Source organism: Geotrypetes seraphini, chromosome 13, assembly GCF_902459505.1.
Source record: "Geotrypetes seraphini chromosome 13, aGeoSer1.1, whole genome shotgun sequence".
NCBI classification, from domain to species: domain Eukaryota; kingdom Metazoa; phylum Chordata; class Amphibia; order Gymnophiona; family Dermophiidae; genus Geotrypetes; species Geotrypetes seraphini.
The window spans coordinates 8898722-8916039 of NC_047096.1; the positions used below are offsets into that span (position 1 = coordinate 8898722).

The 17318-nt window shown below is 42.7% G+C and overlaps 1 protein-coding gene across 7 annotated transcripts in view; it reads left to right on the forward strand.

Annotated features, from left to right (window-relative positions):
- HIPK1 (homeodomain interacting protein kinase 1) overlaps positions 1-17318 on the forward strand; it is a 96058-nt gene that overhangs the window by 14860 nt on the left and 63880 nt on the right. For all 7 annotated transcript variants that reach the window (XR_004536745.1, XM_033917790.1, XM_033917792.1 and 4 more), the window contains exon 2: positions 7683-8763. Coding sequence is in view for 6 of the 7 variants with exons in the window: in XM_033917790.1 (XP_033773681.1) it covers positions 7685-8763 (1079 nt within the window). In the remaining variant the exon portion in view is untranslated. The remainder of the gene's footprint in view (positions 1-7682; positions 8764-17318) is intronic.

The following is a 17318-nucleotide window of genomic DNA, read 5'->3' on the forward strand; positions in this document are numbered from 1 at the left end:
GTGCATTTTTTTTTGAGAATGATATGCCTTTTTGAAATCGCTACAATAACAGCTGCAACAATGGCCCATTGGTTTTTACCGCAAAGTTTTGAGAATCTTCTCCTGAATGCTGCTGTTGGTCTTTCTCTGTCTGGAAACTTCCCTCTGTGCTGATTGCCCTTGTGTAATTTCTTAGGACTCAGGATCATCAGAGGATTTGATCCATCAGAGGATTTGATTAGGTATCGGATTTTGCTCAGTTGCGGAATCCATTGGGTTCTTTTGAAAGTAATTAAGGGTTTTTTATTTGGTTATCTGCTGCTGCTAGGTAAAAATTGAAAGTGGTCTAATAACCCTTTTTTAAAAAAAAAATCAATTCTTTATTTAGAACACTCCCAAAGACAAATACATAAACATAGCATAACAGTGCTTCCCAGAGGAGCATCCCTATCCAATAACATCCCACAAACTCAGCACAGTGTTAAACAATAATCTGTCCCACTGTTCTCTCTCCACCACTATATCCACCATTTCTCCCTCTTATCTCTTTCCCCATGCATCTGTATCTCCCACCTCTCCCACCACCATGTCCAGTATTTCTCTCTCCCTCCCTATGCCCAATAATTCTCCCTTTCTATTCCCTCCCCACCTCATCATCTTTCTCTCACTCTCTCCATTCTTCCATCCTATTTCCCAAGTTCATGTTCCCCTCCCTTCCTCCATTCTGTATCCCAGGTTCATGCTTCGCCCACCTTTCTTCCTTCATTCCATCCTTTGTCTGAAGTTCGTTCTCCCTCCCTTCTTTGTCGACCTTGCTTCTCCCTGTCACTCTTCCTCTTCCTCCTTTCCTATCCCAACGTGACCCTCATGGTCCTTCTCTCCCTCTGTTCTTCGTCCCAAATTCATGCCTCCCTCCTTCTTGTGGGTGTTTCCCTCCTCCCTGCTGCTCTTTCTTCGCAAAGCCGTGGCTGCTGTTCCTACATTGCATCCCACGGCTGACCCGGAAGCCTTCCTTCTGACGTCCGAGGGAAGGCTTCCTGATTAGCAGTTGGCCGTTTGCAGGAGCCGGGAGGAGGGAGTTGACCAGAGGAGGTAAACACCCACAGGTGGATGAGAGGGAGTAACAAATTTGGGACGCAGAACGTAGGGAAGGACGATGAGGAGCGCGTTGGAAAGGAGGAGCATTTGGGGAGGCAGAGAGGGTGTGTTGGGGTAGGGCGATGCAGGACCCTAGTTCGTAAGAACAAGTCTGAGGCAAGTCAGACATTCTTAAGCAGGGGGACTGCCTGTAGCCCAAAAAAACCCCAAACTGCTGTGGTTATGTGGCTACCCATACAAGCACGAATCCAATTCAAATTCTACTGCCTGATATTCAAAGCATTACACGGCTCTTCCCCCTCCTATCTAAATAACCGCTTAAACCAAATCTCCACCTCAAGACACAGAAGAACATCGAACCCTTTCGCCTTCCCCCCACTCAAAGGCACACAACGCAAGAAAATGTTTGACAACCTTCTAGCAACACAAGCAGCAAAAATCAACCATTCCATCTCCAATCTTATGACAATATCAGACAACTTCAAAACATTCAGAAAAGAAATCAAAACCCTGCTTTTCAAAAAATTCATCCAAATATCTTAACCCCTCCTCTTTTACCTCCAGAAGATTCACCTACCTTCAGATAACCTTCCCCCAAATTACCCACCTTAACACCTTCCAATTAAACAAATACCATAAATAGATTGTAACCTACCCTCTCTAACTGAATTCCATATGTATTTTTCATACAGTTCTTCACTGTCAGTTTAATTTCCATCCTATAAATTCACATAGAATTTTTCTTTTTTCAACCATCTTTATTTTCTCTTCTTTATTAATTTCCAGGTACTTTAGTTAGATTGTGAGCCTTCGGGACAGTAAGGGAATTTTTTAAGTACCTTCTTACTTCTCATTTATAATCTTAATGTATATTTTCTTCAAACCGCTTAGAACCTAACGGATGTAGCGGTATATAAGAAATAAATTACATTACATTACATTCAGTTTTATACTGTTCTCACAGGGGAGCTCAGAACAGTTTACATTAATTTAGTTGATACTCAAGCATTTTTCTCTGTCAGTCCTGGTGGGCTCACAATCTGTCTAATGTACCTGGGGCAGTGGGGGGTGGGGTTAAGTGATTTGCCAAGGGTCACAAGGAGCAGTGTGGGTTTTTTGAACCCGCAACCTCAGGGTGCTGAGGCTGTAGCTTTAACCACTGCGCCACACTCTTCTACACTGTCTTGTCAATGTGCTTCAGCCCAGCTAAGAATAAGAGGAGGGTAATTCTATCCTCATAACCTCCCTGGGGGGTGTGTTTTTGTGTGTGTGTGTATGTGTCTGCATTTTAAATTTAGTATGAGAGAGGAGATGTGATAAAGCATCTGAATATATAAAGATGTAACTTCAGAAGAATCAAACTGTTCAGTGGAGAGGAAGTACAAGAACAAGAGGTCATGGTGTGACACTCTGAAGGGGTAGACCCTGGAGTAACCCTGGAAAATGGTTTGTTTTTCATGGAAACTCTGATGGATGCATGAAATTGCTTCCCATGGAGGAGGTGGTAGAAGCAAAAACAGCATTTCAAAAGGCCACATGAACTGAATGGAAAGTTAGGGAGCATCTTGGGTCTATGCCTCAGTGAGATTGTGGCCGATGTGGTCAAACTCCTTGCGAACATTAAATAGAGAACCACTAACCAGCCCTTTTACAAAGCCGTTCTGTCGAGCTGCCAGTTCTATTCCTATGGGCGACCCGGCAGCACAGATTTTTTAAAGCCCACATACATTTCTTATATTAAGTTTTTCTTTTACTAATCTGTCGATGGCACATGCAAATATAGCGAGTCTTTGCTGCTCTCCGCCAATCTCATTTATATGAGCGTTTTTTGGAGAATGGCTCACTTTTTTTTAATTTGCTACCAAAACGGCTGCAATTGCACCCTGTTGTTTTTTTTTTAAGAATCTAGGCCTAAGTTGCTTTGGTATGGACTGAGGAGAGGGGGCACTGCCCAGAGAGACAAGGGAGTGGAGAGAAGAAAATGATTGATGTCTTTGGCAAACAACTTGCTGGTCGGGATGCATATAACTCTTCTGGAAGGAGTTGTATGCTGTTTTGCAGGAAAGAGGATTATTGAGGTAATCAATATGTTCTCAGCATTCCTTACTTCCTCCCTTGGGCAATAAATAGTTCAGATTCTTAAAAATATTTCCTAGTACTTACTAAAACTGTTGAAGAAATATTGTTATGCGATGAATGCTTTGTACAAATTCCCTATTTGCTCTTTCTGTACGAATAGTCTTTGTAAAATAACATCTGTATTTGGTATCAAAGCTCTTAGAGTCACTGTCTTGCACAACTCCAGCTCCAAAATGACTTTGTTGGCTTGATTTACTGTGATAAGGCCCTTTTTGGAGAGGTAAAATTTGCTCTTTTAACACACAGACTGCTCAACCCCCCAAAAAAAACAAACAAACAAAAAAACGTGTTTTCTGAGGTCCTTACTTAATCACATCCAGTGTTATGAGGGCTAGAAAACCAGTGCTGATCTGCTTCGTCCCCTCCTGCCCCCACCAGGTAGGCGATTGTTAATAAAAATGCAAAGTATAGCCATAGAAGGAACAACATTTATTTATTTGGTTGAGCCCAAAATGGGTTACAAAAGTACATCTACAATTTGTTAGATAGGTACACAGAAGTACAGCCACAGTTAGATTACAGACTTTGGATATAATGAATTAGACTAAACATTGCACAAGGAATGGGATGAGTATGACATTATTAAACTTCAGTTGGATATACAGTATAAACAGATAATTCCGGGAATTCTGAGCTGTAGTCTCAAAACAGTAAGCTGGTTATTAAACAGGATTGTTTTCTCTGCTGTTCGGATGGGCAACAAGTTGTTTATTGAGGAGGTAATCCTTCCCTCATGCCTGCAGTTTCTTGTACTATCTGTTTTGATCTTTTGGCTTCTCGTACATCTTCTGTGATGTGATGGCACCTTCCCATTTTTTCTTCCTCCTCGGTCATCTCTGAAGTTTTCCTTGTGGAATATGGTACTTCCTTCTGGTGGTTCTTATCAGATATCTGAACCTCTAGAACAGCGGTTTGATCCTAGTCAACTGACAACCTTCTTATCAGCTGCTCGCCTGAGAAAAGGAGTGGATACTTGAAGCACTCATAAATTTTGATTTCCTGTCTCATCCAATAACCGTATCTTTACTTTTATTTCTTTGTTACTATCTCGCTCATTATTACAACTTGGTTCTAATTGAGGACTTGAGTTAAAGTTAAGCTATATTAAGATACAGTGGTACCTCGGTTTACGAGTGCACCAGTTTGCGAGTGTTTTGCAAGACAAGCAAAACATTCGCAAAATTGGCGCCTCGGAAACCGAGCTTGCCTCGATTTGTGAGCGGTGCCCCCCCGCGATCTGGCACACCCCCCCCCCGTTGTGATCTGAAATCCCCCAGACCCACCCGAACACGCTTCTTACTTCCATCTGGCCACCGGCACCAGCATGTCCTGTGCGTTGGTGCCATTGGCCGAAGATCTGCCTCCGGTGGCCAGATGGAAGTAAGAAGCGTGTTCGGGTGGGTCTGGGGGATTTCAGATCGGGGGGGGGGGGGGTGCCGGATCACGCGGGGGGGAGCAATGCCGGTTCTCAGGGGGGGGGCGTAGAGTAGCGCCGCTGGCCTCGGGGGGTGGGGGGTGGGAACGTATCTAGTAAGTTTCCCTTAGTTCCTATAGGGAAACTCGCTTTGATATACGAGTAGTTTGGGTTACAAGCATGCTTCTCGAATGAATTATGCTCGTAAACCAAGGTATCACTGTATCTTGAATTAGAAGGTTAGGAGGATATAACTAATATTGTATTTTGTTTGCAGCTTAACTTTATCTTTCTGTATAAGTGATAACCTGATTGTAATTGAAAATTTATAAATAAATAAAAAAAATAAATAAATAAAGTTTGCAATCTTATTTTTCCCCTTCTTTACTGCCAAGAATCCAGCACCATTCCCTCCTCTTCCTCAGCACACCCCTCCCTCGGGTCTAGCACTGCTTCCTTTTCTCCCTTCCCCTCTCTCCACAAGTGGGGGCTGAGGGAAGCAGTGCTGGTTCCTTTGGGGAGGGAGAAGAGTAAGACAGTAGATATGCCAGACTACGGGTGAGAGAACTGGGGAGAGAGGAAGAAGGTGGCAGGCCATTGGAGGAGAGATAAAGAGGCTGATGGAGGTGGAAGACTATGGATGAGGCAGGGACAGAGTGAGTAAAAGAATGGGAGGATGCAGCTACACAAACCCTGATATTGTGCTTCTTCCTAGTTTGTGTAGGCTTTCACTTTTGGTATGCAGTTTGCTGACTATACAAACTGGGAAGGTGCACAACATTGGGATTTGCTTGCTGATCTTTGAAGCTACACTTTTTTTTTTTTTTTGGAGGGGGGGATAGGAGAGGAACTGAATTGTTGGACCATAAAGGGGAAGGAGGGAGAAGATAAAGAACCATTAGGAGGGTGAGAAAATAGAGGTGGAGGAGAGAAAGGTGGAGAGCCAGGGAGATGCTATGGTATAAGATTGTAAGAAGGGAGGGGAGATGCTTGGCATGGAGGAACTTTTGGAAAGGACAATTGGGATTCTCAAGGAGATGAGTGAGAGGAGGATAGTAAGTACAGTGGGTAGAAGTATAGTAATGGAGAATGGGTGAAAGAGGAAGGGTAATGGCAGGCCAGAGAAGGAGTGAGACAGAAGAGAGGGGGTGAGAGGAGTTGGAAAGTTGATAGGTACCAATAAGTGAAATGTAGGTGGAGGACTGAAGAGTGATACTGTGAAATTTGTGTGAGCAAACAAAATTTGAGAGCATGTGAAACGTAGCAAAAGGACAAATGCACCACTTCCACTGGAGGGAGAACAGAAGACATCTAGGGGGAGGTGTTGGAGTAGCCTATTGACTAGTGCAGTGGATTGTGATCCTGGGGAACTGGGTTCAATTCCCATTGCTGCTCCCTGGGACTACGGACATAGTACCCGCATATAATGTGTACAGCATTGCGTATGGCTAGTGCTATAAAAATGATTAGTAATAGTTAACTCCTGTCTTTTATAGTTGTAGCTGAAAACAAATTACATTGAACTACACCTAGTTGTTTGTTTGTTTTTGTTGTTATCTCGGAGTTTACAATCGAAGTTTGCACCTGAGGGTAGTGAAAGGGCTTAAGTATCATGGTCCAAGATAACAAGCTGTTGTGATGAGATTTGAACAGGCTTCATTTTTCTCAGCCCACTGTTTTAACCATTAGGTTGTTACTCCTGGTTATTCCGGAAAGCATTCTTTTGATGTGGCTTTAGTTTATTTGTAGGATTTTAATTTTTGTTACTCTGGTGGCTTGATTATGCATGTGAACCTCATAAATACTGTAGCATCTTCCATTAAGGAACGTAGATATTAACAATTCTGTTTGAGAAGCAGGGTTTTTCTGGTTGCACACGATATATTAGGAAAAAATAAAAATTTTAAAATCAGGCTTCTGAAGTGGCTTCTGTACTAGTGTAGCGGGAGAACATGTCAGAATAAAAATACTGAATACTGTGATGCTTTTCACTGAGAGTATAGGCCAATGGTTCCCAACACTGTCCTGGAGGACCACCAGCCAGGTGGGTTTTCAGGATAGCCCCAATGAATATGAATGGGAAACGATTTGCATGCCTGCCACCTCCATTATATGCAAATCTCTCTCGTGCATATTCATTAGGGTTAACCTGAAAACCTGACTGGCTGGTGGTCCTCCAGGACAGGGTGGGGAACCACTGGTATAGGCCATCATTTTCTGCAACCAAGGGATTTTAGGGATGTGGAAGTTACTTGGTGGTATGCCATATCACTTGTACATCCTAAGCCAAATAAATATTTCTGGAGCCAAGTGCACTCTTGAACCTTTTGGGTGATAATACCCTTACTGATGGTATATAGTGATTACTTTATAAACCTAGTGAGCCAGTGAGAGGTACAGTCTGGATAAGCATTTGCATCGGAGGAATCCCTTTCTTTGAAGCTTCAAGCTGTCATCATGAGACAGTTGCTTTCTCAGCAGTTCTTAGGATAAAAAGACAGAAAAAAATAGGAGCGTGGAAGGGAGGGGTATATGATAGACATTCAAATACCTGAAATTTATAAATGTGCAGGAAGCGAATCTTTTTCAGAGGAAAAGATGCTTTAGAACAGATAATGGTATGAAATATCAGTTAGAACTTTAAAGTAACTTAAGAAAATATGCCATTGCTTAAATGGGTGATAAATACATGCAACATTTTCCTAGAGGAAGTGTTGGAAATGATTGGAAACAGCTTTAAAAAGTCGTGGGATAAGAACAGGAAGTTATCTGAAATCTGCGGCATTGCACCAGGAAGTAAATGGAGCAGGAGACTAAATAAGCGTAGTAATCTTATCTGTTGTCATGTGTTGTGTGTATTTCTCTATTAAATGCTATTAAAAATATTCTAAAGCTATCTTCTGCCAGGCCATTGTTTCACGATACTGCTTTTCCAATGAACACTATTTTGTAATAAAGAGCTATGGGTATTTAAAATTGTGAAATAATTGATTGTTAGTTATTTTGGATGTAGCTAATTGGCCTTCTGGTTTAATTCCCCCCTCCCCCCCAGGTATGGCATCACAGCTGCAGGTGTTTTCCCCTCTGTCAGTATCGTCCAGTGCCTTCAGCAGTGCGAAGAAACTGAAAGTGGAGCCCTCCGGCTGGGATGTTTCAGGACAGAGTAGCAGCAGCAGCAAGTATTATCCACGCAGCAAAAACCTTCCAGCGGCACGAGGGCAAGTCAGCTCCTCCCACCAGGTAGCCAGCTTCAACATAAGTGCGTACGAGCAGAACTTGCACCTCCCTACTGCCGCTGTGGAGCACATTGTGGTCACGGCTGCTGACAGCACAGGCGGCGGAGGCACGACATCCTTCCAGAGCAGTCAGATTCTAACGCACAGAAGCAACGCTACTTTGCTAGAACCCTACCAAAAATGTGGACTGAAAAGGAAAAGTGAGGAGGTGGACAGCAACGGAAGCGTGCAGATAATCGAGGAACATCCACCTCTGATGCTGCAGAACAGAACTGCGGTGGGTGCCGCTGCCACGACCACCACCGTATCCACGAAAAGCAGCAGCTCAAATGGTGAGGGGGATTATCAACTGGTCCAACATGAAATCCTTTGCTCCATGACCAACAGCTATGAAGTTTTGGAGTTTCTAGGGAGAGGGACGTTTGGACAGGTGGCGAAATGCTGGAAACGGAGCACCAAGGAGATTGTAGCCATTAAAATCCTGAAGAACCACCCATCCTATGCTAGACAGGGGCAAATTGAAGTGAGCATCCTATCCCGCCTCAGTAGTGAGAATGCGGACGAATTCAATTTTGTCCGGTCCTATGAATGCTTTCAGCACAAGAACCATACGTGTCTTGTCTTTGAAATGTTGGAACAGAACCTGTATGATTTTTTGAAACAAAATAAGTTCAGTCCCCTGCCTCTGAAATACATACGACCCATCCTGCAGCAGGTGGCCACCGCACTGATGAAACTAAAGAGCCTGGGGCTGATCCATGCTGATCTGAAACCAGAGAACATTATGTTGGTGGATCCCGTACGCCAGCCTTACCGAGTGAAAGTGATAGATTTTGGCTCAGCTAGTCATGTGTCGAAAGCAGTGTGTTCAACGTATTTGCAGTCTCGTTATTACAGGTAAATCTGCTAAACTGCAGTAGCTCTTTGTGTGATATATGTTTGGGGAATGTGTTATCAACTGATATACCAAATAATTAGGATGATAACTTTGCACTGAATTTACAAATTTTAATCATTTTGAACCTTGATTGCTTGTTTTTTCCTTATGCCAAATAGCTGCTCATTAACAGTTAAGAGACGCAGGGAAAAACATCATACTTTGCTCATTTAAACTTATATAGTTTAATCTCAGTTATCCAGCACACACGGGGATTGATTGTTGGATACTGGATAACTGTTTGTTTGTGTTTTTTTTTTTTTTTGTTAATTGAGAGTATGTTAGAAACCTTGCCTAACACATTCTCAATTCCCCCTGCCCCGAAGCACTAGCGTGGCAGCGGTCCTGAGCCGCAAAGCCCAAAGTGGCAGAAGCAGGCGGCAGTCCGGAGCCTCGAACTCCCTCGCGCCTTCCTTACCCGAGTGCAACCGGTCATCAGGAGGCAGGCTCAAAACAAGCTGCGCCTTTCCTCGGATATGTCATTCCAACATATCAGTGGAAAGGCCCTGTTAGGGCTGGCTGCCTCTTGTTGACCGGCTGTACTCAGGTAAGGCAGGGAGGGAGTGAGGAAGTTCCCGACTTCGGACCGCCGCCTGCTTCTGCCACTTCAGGGCTTAAGGAAGGAAGGGAGGGAGAAGGACTTTGTGGCTCAAGGCCGCTGCTACGCTGATGCTTTGGGGCTGGAGGGAGGGGGGGGTTTGTAGCTGCTTGAGGGAGGGAGAATTTGTGGCTCAGGACACTGCTGCTGGTGCTTCGGGGGACCTTTTTTTTTCCCCACTGGTGATTTTTTTTTTTTTTTTTTGCCGGTTATGTGAGTCCCGGTTAACCCAAGACTTAACTCTAATAAAGTCTAGTGATGCCTGCTGTTATGCAATGACAATGTTAAAATGTTTCCTTATGTTGAGTGCTGGAATTGGATGTGATGAGGCTACAGGCTGACCAAAGTTTGATTTTAGCACAGAAACCAGCCTGAAATTGGTATTTGACTGTCAAAATGGCTGCCACAACGTCTAACTGCAGTTTTGTGAGACTGCTGCTCAAAGTTGCAGCTGCCATTTTGAGATTGGAACAGGTATGGGCAGGAACGACTGGGATTGGTCCAGCTTTAACTTAACTTCTTGACCACCAGGGACTCTTAAGGTAGGCCCTGGGGGGGGTGGAGTTAGTGGAAGTTGTTGGTGTTCGTGAAAGGGCATGAAGGCTGCTTATGTTTGGGGGAGGAGGCAGTTTAGGTTGAATCTGAATAGTGTTTTTTGGCTGAAATGGGAAAAAAACCCCCCCCCCAGTTTTGGTCACATTTTAGGTGAGAGAACTTTGTGTGGTAGGTTCTGTAACAGTCACCACCATGGGTATCCTTAAATCTCTCCATCAAGGAGCCATTATTCCTACGTTGACCTTTTGCTTTCTTCCTTTGTATTCTGTGTGTAGGAGACAATAAATCTTCTGGTTTTTGTTAAAAGATTTGAGAATATGAATTTTCATTATGGCCAGGGTTCTGTTTTCCAGCCTTTTGATTGGTGTGTGTAAACTTCTTATCTGCTGCGTCATCTTCTGAAGCTTGCTGATATTGCTCAGTGCATAAGGGACAAGAGATGGTCTGGGGCACTGGCCTGTTATTCTATTCTAAGCTCAATTTAGTTTAGGGCATGGATCTCAAAGTCCCTCCTGGAGGGCTGCAATCCGGTCGGGTTTTCAGGATTTCCTCAAAGAATAGGCATTGAAAGCAATGCCTGCGCATAGATCTCATGCAGATTCATTGGGGAAATCCTGAAAATCCGACTGGATTGCGGCCCTCGAGGACGGACTTTGACACCCCTGGTTTAGGGTATCTAGAATGGAAACAGGATGTTCAGAGTTTACCGTGTATTGTACAAAAGGCTTCCTGATCATAGAGCCTTTTGTAAAATGCATGTAAAGCTGCAGAAAAGTAGATTTGGTAATATATATATTTTTAGGGACATTATTACACTAATAAAGTATGCAGATGGCACACAGCTGTAAAGGGAGGGGGGGTGGGCATGTAGTATTTTTATGTTCCCTGTTGTACAATAGCAGAACGTATACAGCAGTTCAAAAACTTCCTCCTTTGACATTCACACCTGCTTCAAGTCGGGCATAACTGTCAGCTATATGGGGCTGAAATGATTGCGGCAGCAGTGGGCTTACCTCTCTGGTTATTGACAGCTCCCTCGCGTTTTCCATCTCTGATCCTTAACTGGCTTCTCTTAAACATGTGGTTTTGAAAGAAATGTGTTGCTTCTTACACAAAGCCCAAGTGATGAAGCCTGGGCCATTTTCATTTTTTTGTAAATTGGCTGTATTTATACATACAAAGCTTCTAAAATCCTCTAATCTTTCTCACCGAATTTATTATGCCACATCTGAACGATGGTTTGTGGGAGGAGGTATTTCTTTTTTTTTTTTCCCTTTAATTATGTGTTCATTATGGTTTCTTTATGAGGCTTTTACATGAAGACAGTTGTGAAATCTTGTCAGGAATTGAATTCTGTTCTGTACCTGGAGAGGCGGCTGTGACCAGATGTTCTAGATCTGGGTTGATCAGCCTTGTATTTGTTGAGAATTGTAACGAGAGATGGAGTTGAATCATTCTGAGTATGAACTGCATTACTCTTAGATTAAATTTCTTGTGCAAATACCATCCTTTGTGTGTGTCTCACATGTACACACACACGGTGAAGCAAGACGAGGTGACATCCTAAAGTGTTTTGCAGTTTTCTCAGCAATCGCTTAGAATGGGGGTGCCCACACTTTTTGGGCTTGCGAGCTACTTTTAAAATGACCATGTCAAACAATAACATTTTTAAAAAACCCACAAAGCACACTGAAAGGCAGAAAAAATGTTAATTATCATTCATATTCCGGGGTTTTTTCCAAAGAAGTCAAGGCAGATGACTCTATGCAATGTCACCTCAGTAACAACCATATAAAAATAGACAAATATACCCCCTCCCTTTTTACTAAACTGCGATAGCAGTTTTTAGCGTAGGGAACTATGCTGAATGCCCTGCACTGCTCTCGAAACTCATAGGCTCCCTGTGCTAAAAAACGCTATTGCGGTTTAGTAAAAGGGAGCCATAGTGCAAAATATAGACAGCAGATATAAATTCTCAACGGGACACATTTTGATCACTAAATTGAAAATAAAATCATTTTCCTACCTTTGTTGTCTGGTGATTCATGAGTCTCTGGTTGCACTTTCTTCTTCTGACTGTGCATACAATATTTCTTCCCTTCTTTCAGCCTCCTGCATGCTTCCTCTCCTCCAGACCTCATTCTCCCCCTCAACTTTTTCTTTCTGTCTCCCTGCCGTCCTTTCTTTCTTTCTCTCTCCATCCCCCCTTTCTTTCTTTCTGTCTCCCTTCTTTTTTTGCCTCCCTGCCTCCCCTTTCTTTCTGTCTCCCTGCCTACCTCTTTCTTTCTTTCTCCCTGCCCTCCAAGCCACTAGGTTTTCTGCTGCCATCAGGGAACAGGCCCTCAAGCCACTAGGTTTGCCACCGCCGCCATTGGGGAAGAGGCCCCTAAGCCGCCGCCGCCCTGCAGAAGCGTCACGCTGACCAGCATTCTGCTCCCTGACATCAATTCTGACATCGGAGAGGAAGTTCCAGGCCAGCCAGGTAGCAATTGATTGGCTGCCCCAGAACTTCCTCTCTGATGTCAGAATTGACATCGGGGAGAGGAATTCTGGTCGATCCGACGCTTCTGCAGGGAGAGCTTGGGGCGGTGGTGGGGGATGTCGGAGAGAGAAAGGCTGATCGTCCTGGTAGATCAGGACGGCAACACAAGTCTATCATGGAGCCTAGGATGGGCTCCGCAATCGACTCGCGTTGCCTTCCTGATCTACCGGTTGATCGCGATCGACGTATTGGGCACCCCTGGCTTAGAATTTCAACCAGAAATTTTACATATTTATTTAGTCATCATACTTACGTATTACTATTAAACAATATGTTACTGCGTCTTAAAAATGTTCAAGCTAAAACAAGTAAAATATTATTCAAGCGATGCAATTAACAATGTGTCAACAAATTTTCTTCACAATTCTGAGTTTTCAGTTCTTGAGATGATACACAGGCACTGTTTGCCTTTGCTCCGAAACCTTGGGATTCTCATGTTCGCTTGTCTATAGTTGCCTTTCTGATCCAAAATGCTTTTAAAGAAATTCTGTAAATTATCATATCGAATACAAATTATTGTTTAAAAAAATTCTACAGCACTGTGACCTAACTATAAGGGCTCCTTTTACAAAGGTGTGTTAGGGCCTTAACGCGCAGTATAGTGTGCGTTAAAATGCCACGCGCGCTAGCCGCTACCGCCTCTTGAGCAGGCGGTAGTTTTTCAGCTAGTTTGCACTAATCCGGTGCGTGCGCTAAAAACGCTAGCGCACCTTTGTAAAAGGAGCCCTAGCAGTAAGCGGGCACCCCATTTTTTGTCTTTATATAATGGTAGCTTTACAGTGCATTTTTGAATGCATGAAAATTGCTGGGTGGTCATGCTAAAAAGTCTATAATTTGTCTGCTTAAAGATATCATTCTAAGCAGCATATAAACAACAAATAAAGTCGTAAGCTTTCACGCTGAAATTCCAAACAGTTGTTGAAAGTAAATAGCAAAAAAACCCCCAAAAGTAGGGGTTGCTTTTTGCCTCATCCTGTATGCGTATATGTATTTATATCGATCTTTCAATCTTATACCTGTATGTGTATGTGTGTACACTTCTCCCTCTGTATTCGCGGTTTCAGCATTCACGGATTCGATTATTCACGGTTTTTAGCTTGCTGGCTCCTCCCCCAAATTAGATCAGCTTGCATAGAAAAATCACTGATTCCCAGCACTTTCTTCACCGTGTTTTGCCTCTCCTTCAGGAACAGGCCAGGTCTCCCACCATGTTATTCGCGGTTTCACCATATCCACGATGGCTTTTAATAGAAAACAGCGAATAACATATGAAAAAGTTATTTGCGGTTTTTCTGTATTTGCGGTTCTGTTAATCCCCTATCACAGCGAATACGGAGGGAGAAGTATATATATTAAGTCTAGTTGAATTTGAGGGCATTCAACACCTGCCCTATGGTCACTTATCTATCATTCACAAGGATGGTAATATTTTGGATATGTTGACTGGCTGTGGAGGAAGTAGTTTTAACACTTCAAAATATATCTGTTATCTGTGCAAACGAAATAATTGTAAGCCAGTGAGTGAAGTTAATATTGATTTGTCTGAAATATAAAGCGAAAAAGAATTCTTTGTCATAAGCCAGTGATCATTTTGTAATTATTTTTCAGTAAAAGGTTGTATACACCAGTGGCGAGTAAATGCCTGTTCATGGTAATCCTATCAGGACTGAGTGTCCGTATCTTCTGATGTTACTGTTTTTACAGTTTTCCCTGTATTAGTTCTAAAACAGCCTGTGCTTGCATTTTGGATTTTGCTTATGAAAAACAGCTTATTACGTAATTTGTATGTAATCTGTATTGCTGCCTGTATCTCAATTACTGCCGAGGCCTGTTGTGACCTGCTTTCAGTACAGCTTGCTGAACTGCTATGTATCATTTAGGGCAGTGTTTCCCAAGTCTGTCCTGGAGTACCTTCTTGCCAGTCAGATTTTCAGAATATCCACAAAGAATAGTCCTATTGGGTCTGACTAATGGTCTTTTCTAGCTAGCCCAGTATTCCATTTCCACAGTGACCAATCCAGGTCACAAACCCAAATAGTAGCATTTCAAACAGAATCCCCCAAAATAGCAATATTCTATGCTACCGATCCCAGGGCAAGCAGTGGCTTCCCCAGGTCTGTCTCAATAGCATGCAATGGACTTTTCCTCCAGAAACTTGTCCAAACCTTCTTTTAAGCCCATCTATGTTAACTGCTGTTATCACATCCTCTGGCAACATGTTCCCTTCTATTCTCTGAGAGAGAAAATTTTTTCCTCTTAATATTTCCCTGAAACATTGAGTGCCCCCTAGATTTTGTAATTTTTGATGACTTAAAAAATTGATTCACTTGTACCCTGTTCTTTACCACTCAGGATTTTGTAGACTTCAATCAAATCTCCCCTCGGCTGTCTCTTTTCCAAGCTGAAGAGCCCTAACCTCTATAGCCTTTCCTCATACAAGAGTTCTATCCCCTTTATCATCTTGGTCGCTCTTCTTTGAATCTTTTCTAATTCTACTATATCCTTTTTGAGATGCGGCATCCACAATTGAACGTAGTACTCAAGATGAGGTCAAACCATGGAGCGATATAGAGATATTATAATATTCTTAGTCTCATTTACCATACCATATACCATTTTGCCACCGACACACATTGGGCGGAAGGTTTTAGCATATTGTCTATGATAACACCTAGATATTTTTTTGGGGGGGACAATAACCCCCTAAGGTGGACCCTAGTTCTGGTAACTATGATTTGGATTATTCTTACAAATGTGCATTTGTCCACATTGAATTTCATCCAATGCTCAGCTTTCCAGTTTCCTAAGGTCTGCCTGCAAACTTGACTGGCAATGGGGAAACACTGACATCCCAGCCCCTCCACCCCCCAACCTTTGGAGTTTGCAATACTTCATTGCTACCCTCTCTTTCTTCCCCTCTGCCATTGCTAGCAGTGGTAGAATTCAGACTACGGGGCTTTGGGAATTGGGCAAAGGCTGGCTGATTGGCTGTCTGCCTGCTCAAGAGGACCAAATAGAAATCACTAGGCTATTGAGATACCAAACTGTAATGCATCTACTGTATATTAACCAGTGAACTTAATATACTAATTGTATTTGATTCTTGTGTCCTCTTTGATCTTATGCAAATCTTTCCTTCCTTCCTTTTTTTCTTTTCTAATGTTTTATTCCTGATTGTGTGAAACTAAGAAAAAGGTGTGCACCCGTTATGAATATTTATCAATTTCTTCAAAATACATTCCAATATTCACTTTCCTGTTAAGTATGTACTTCTAATGACTGTTGGTGTTGATTTGATTTTTTTTGTTTTTGTAAGTTTGTGGTTTTTATTATGTGTTTGCTTTGTAACCCACTTGTTTTTGCATTTACATCCCGCTTTAACCAAACAAGAATAGTACAACAATGCCCTCTGTTTTCTTTAGTTCTCAAGGTCCCTTATGCTGAGAAATTCTCGCTAGAGGAAGCTTTCAAGACCCTTTAACACACAGCTGAACTAAGGATAAGAACAGTGAATGGAAAAATTATTGATCTTTGACTTTTTACAGTCAGCTAAATTATTTAAGTTGACGTGCTTTAAACTGTCCTTAAAGCAACCTTTTGGCTGTTTGGGGAAAATATTTTGCAAGTTATGATTAATTACTAATCAAAAGCCTTTAAAGGATAAGTTATATAACTGTGCTTGCCTCAACTGACTTGAGGTGGTGAAACGTTAAGGAAAGCATTTGTAGTGTAACAGCCCAGAGCCCTAATCAAGTAGCAGTTTGAAAAGCAAGGGCCTAATATTTAAACATTCCCTAGCAACAGCAGCAGATGAATCCAGAGACCAATGGGATAGCTCACATCTACCAGCAGGCGGAGATAGAGAAACTGATTAACAGGTGGTCCTATTGGCTGGCACTCCTCCTGTTTATCCAGTATTCTCTATCTCCCAGCAGGAAAAGGTCGCTATTCAACTAGCTCCTGAATTCTTGCTGTGACTGGAACTTTATTTTCTCCTGTTGAGGTTTCTCTTCAGCGAGACTGCCATTTTGTTTCTCCTGTTGAGGTTTCTCTTCAGCGAGACTGCCATTTTGTTTCTCCTGTTGAGGTTTCTCTTCAGCGAGACTGCCATTTTGTTTCTCCTGTTGAGGTTTCTCTTCAGCGAGACTGCCATTTTGTTTCTCCTGTTGAGGTTTCTCTTCAGTGAGACTGCCATTCTGTTTCTCCTGTTGAGATTTTCTCTTCAGTGAGACAGGGGTGTCCGGCTGAACGGTGCCGGCTTTAGGGGTTACACCTGGGCCCCCTCAGGTCCCTGCCTTACCCTCCCTCCATTGCTAGAGGGTCTGACTGGGTCTCAATTTTTTTCTTCTTTCCCTTCTCTGTTTAAAAAAAAAAAAAAAAAGAGAGATCACAGTTGCTACATTTATGCTCTGTTTCAGTTGAATTTAAGAGCCTAAAGGCCTCTTATCAAGCTGCGCTAGCGAATGTTACGCAGCACATGCACGGAAGCCCATGCAGTGCAACTAATCTATCAAGCAAAAAAATTTTACCACTTTACTCCTCTCCTTCGAACAGCTGCCTATTACACATCGTCTTACTTACAAAATACTACATTCCCACCAACCAGTCTTTATCGATAAACTCCTAATTCCGGATGCATCCTGTAGGACTCTTCGATCTAGTAATCAAAATCTCCTCATCATTTCCTCGTTAAGAGAATTCTTCTACGACACTACTCGCACGTCCATTTTCTCTGTTACAGCACCCTCCTTGTATAATGCCCTTCCTGCTGATCTTTGCTTAGAAAACTAGATAAATTCAAAATCAAACTCAAAACCTTC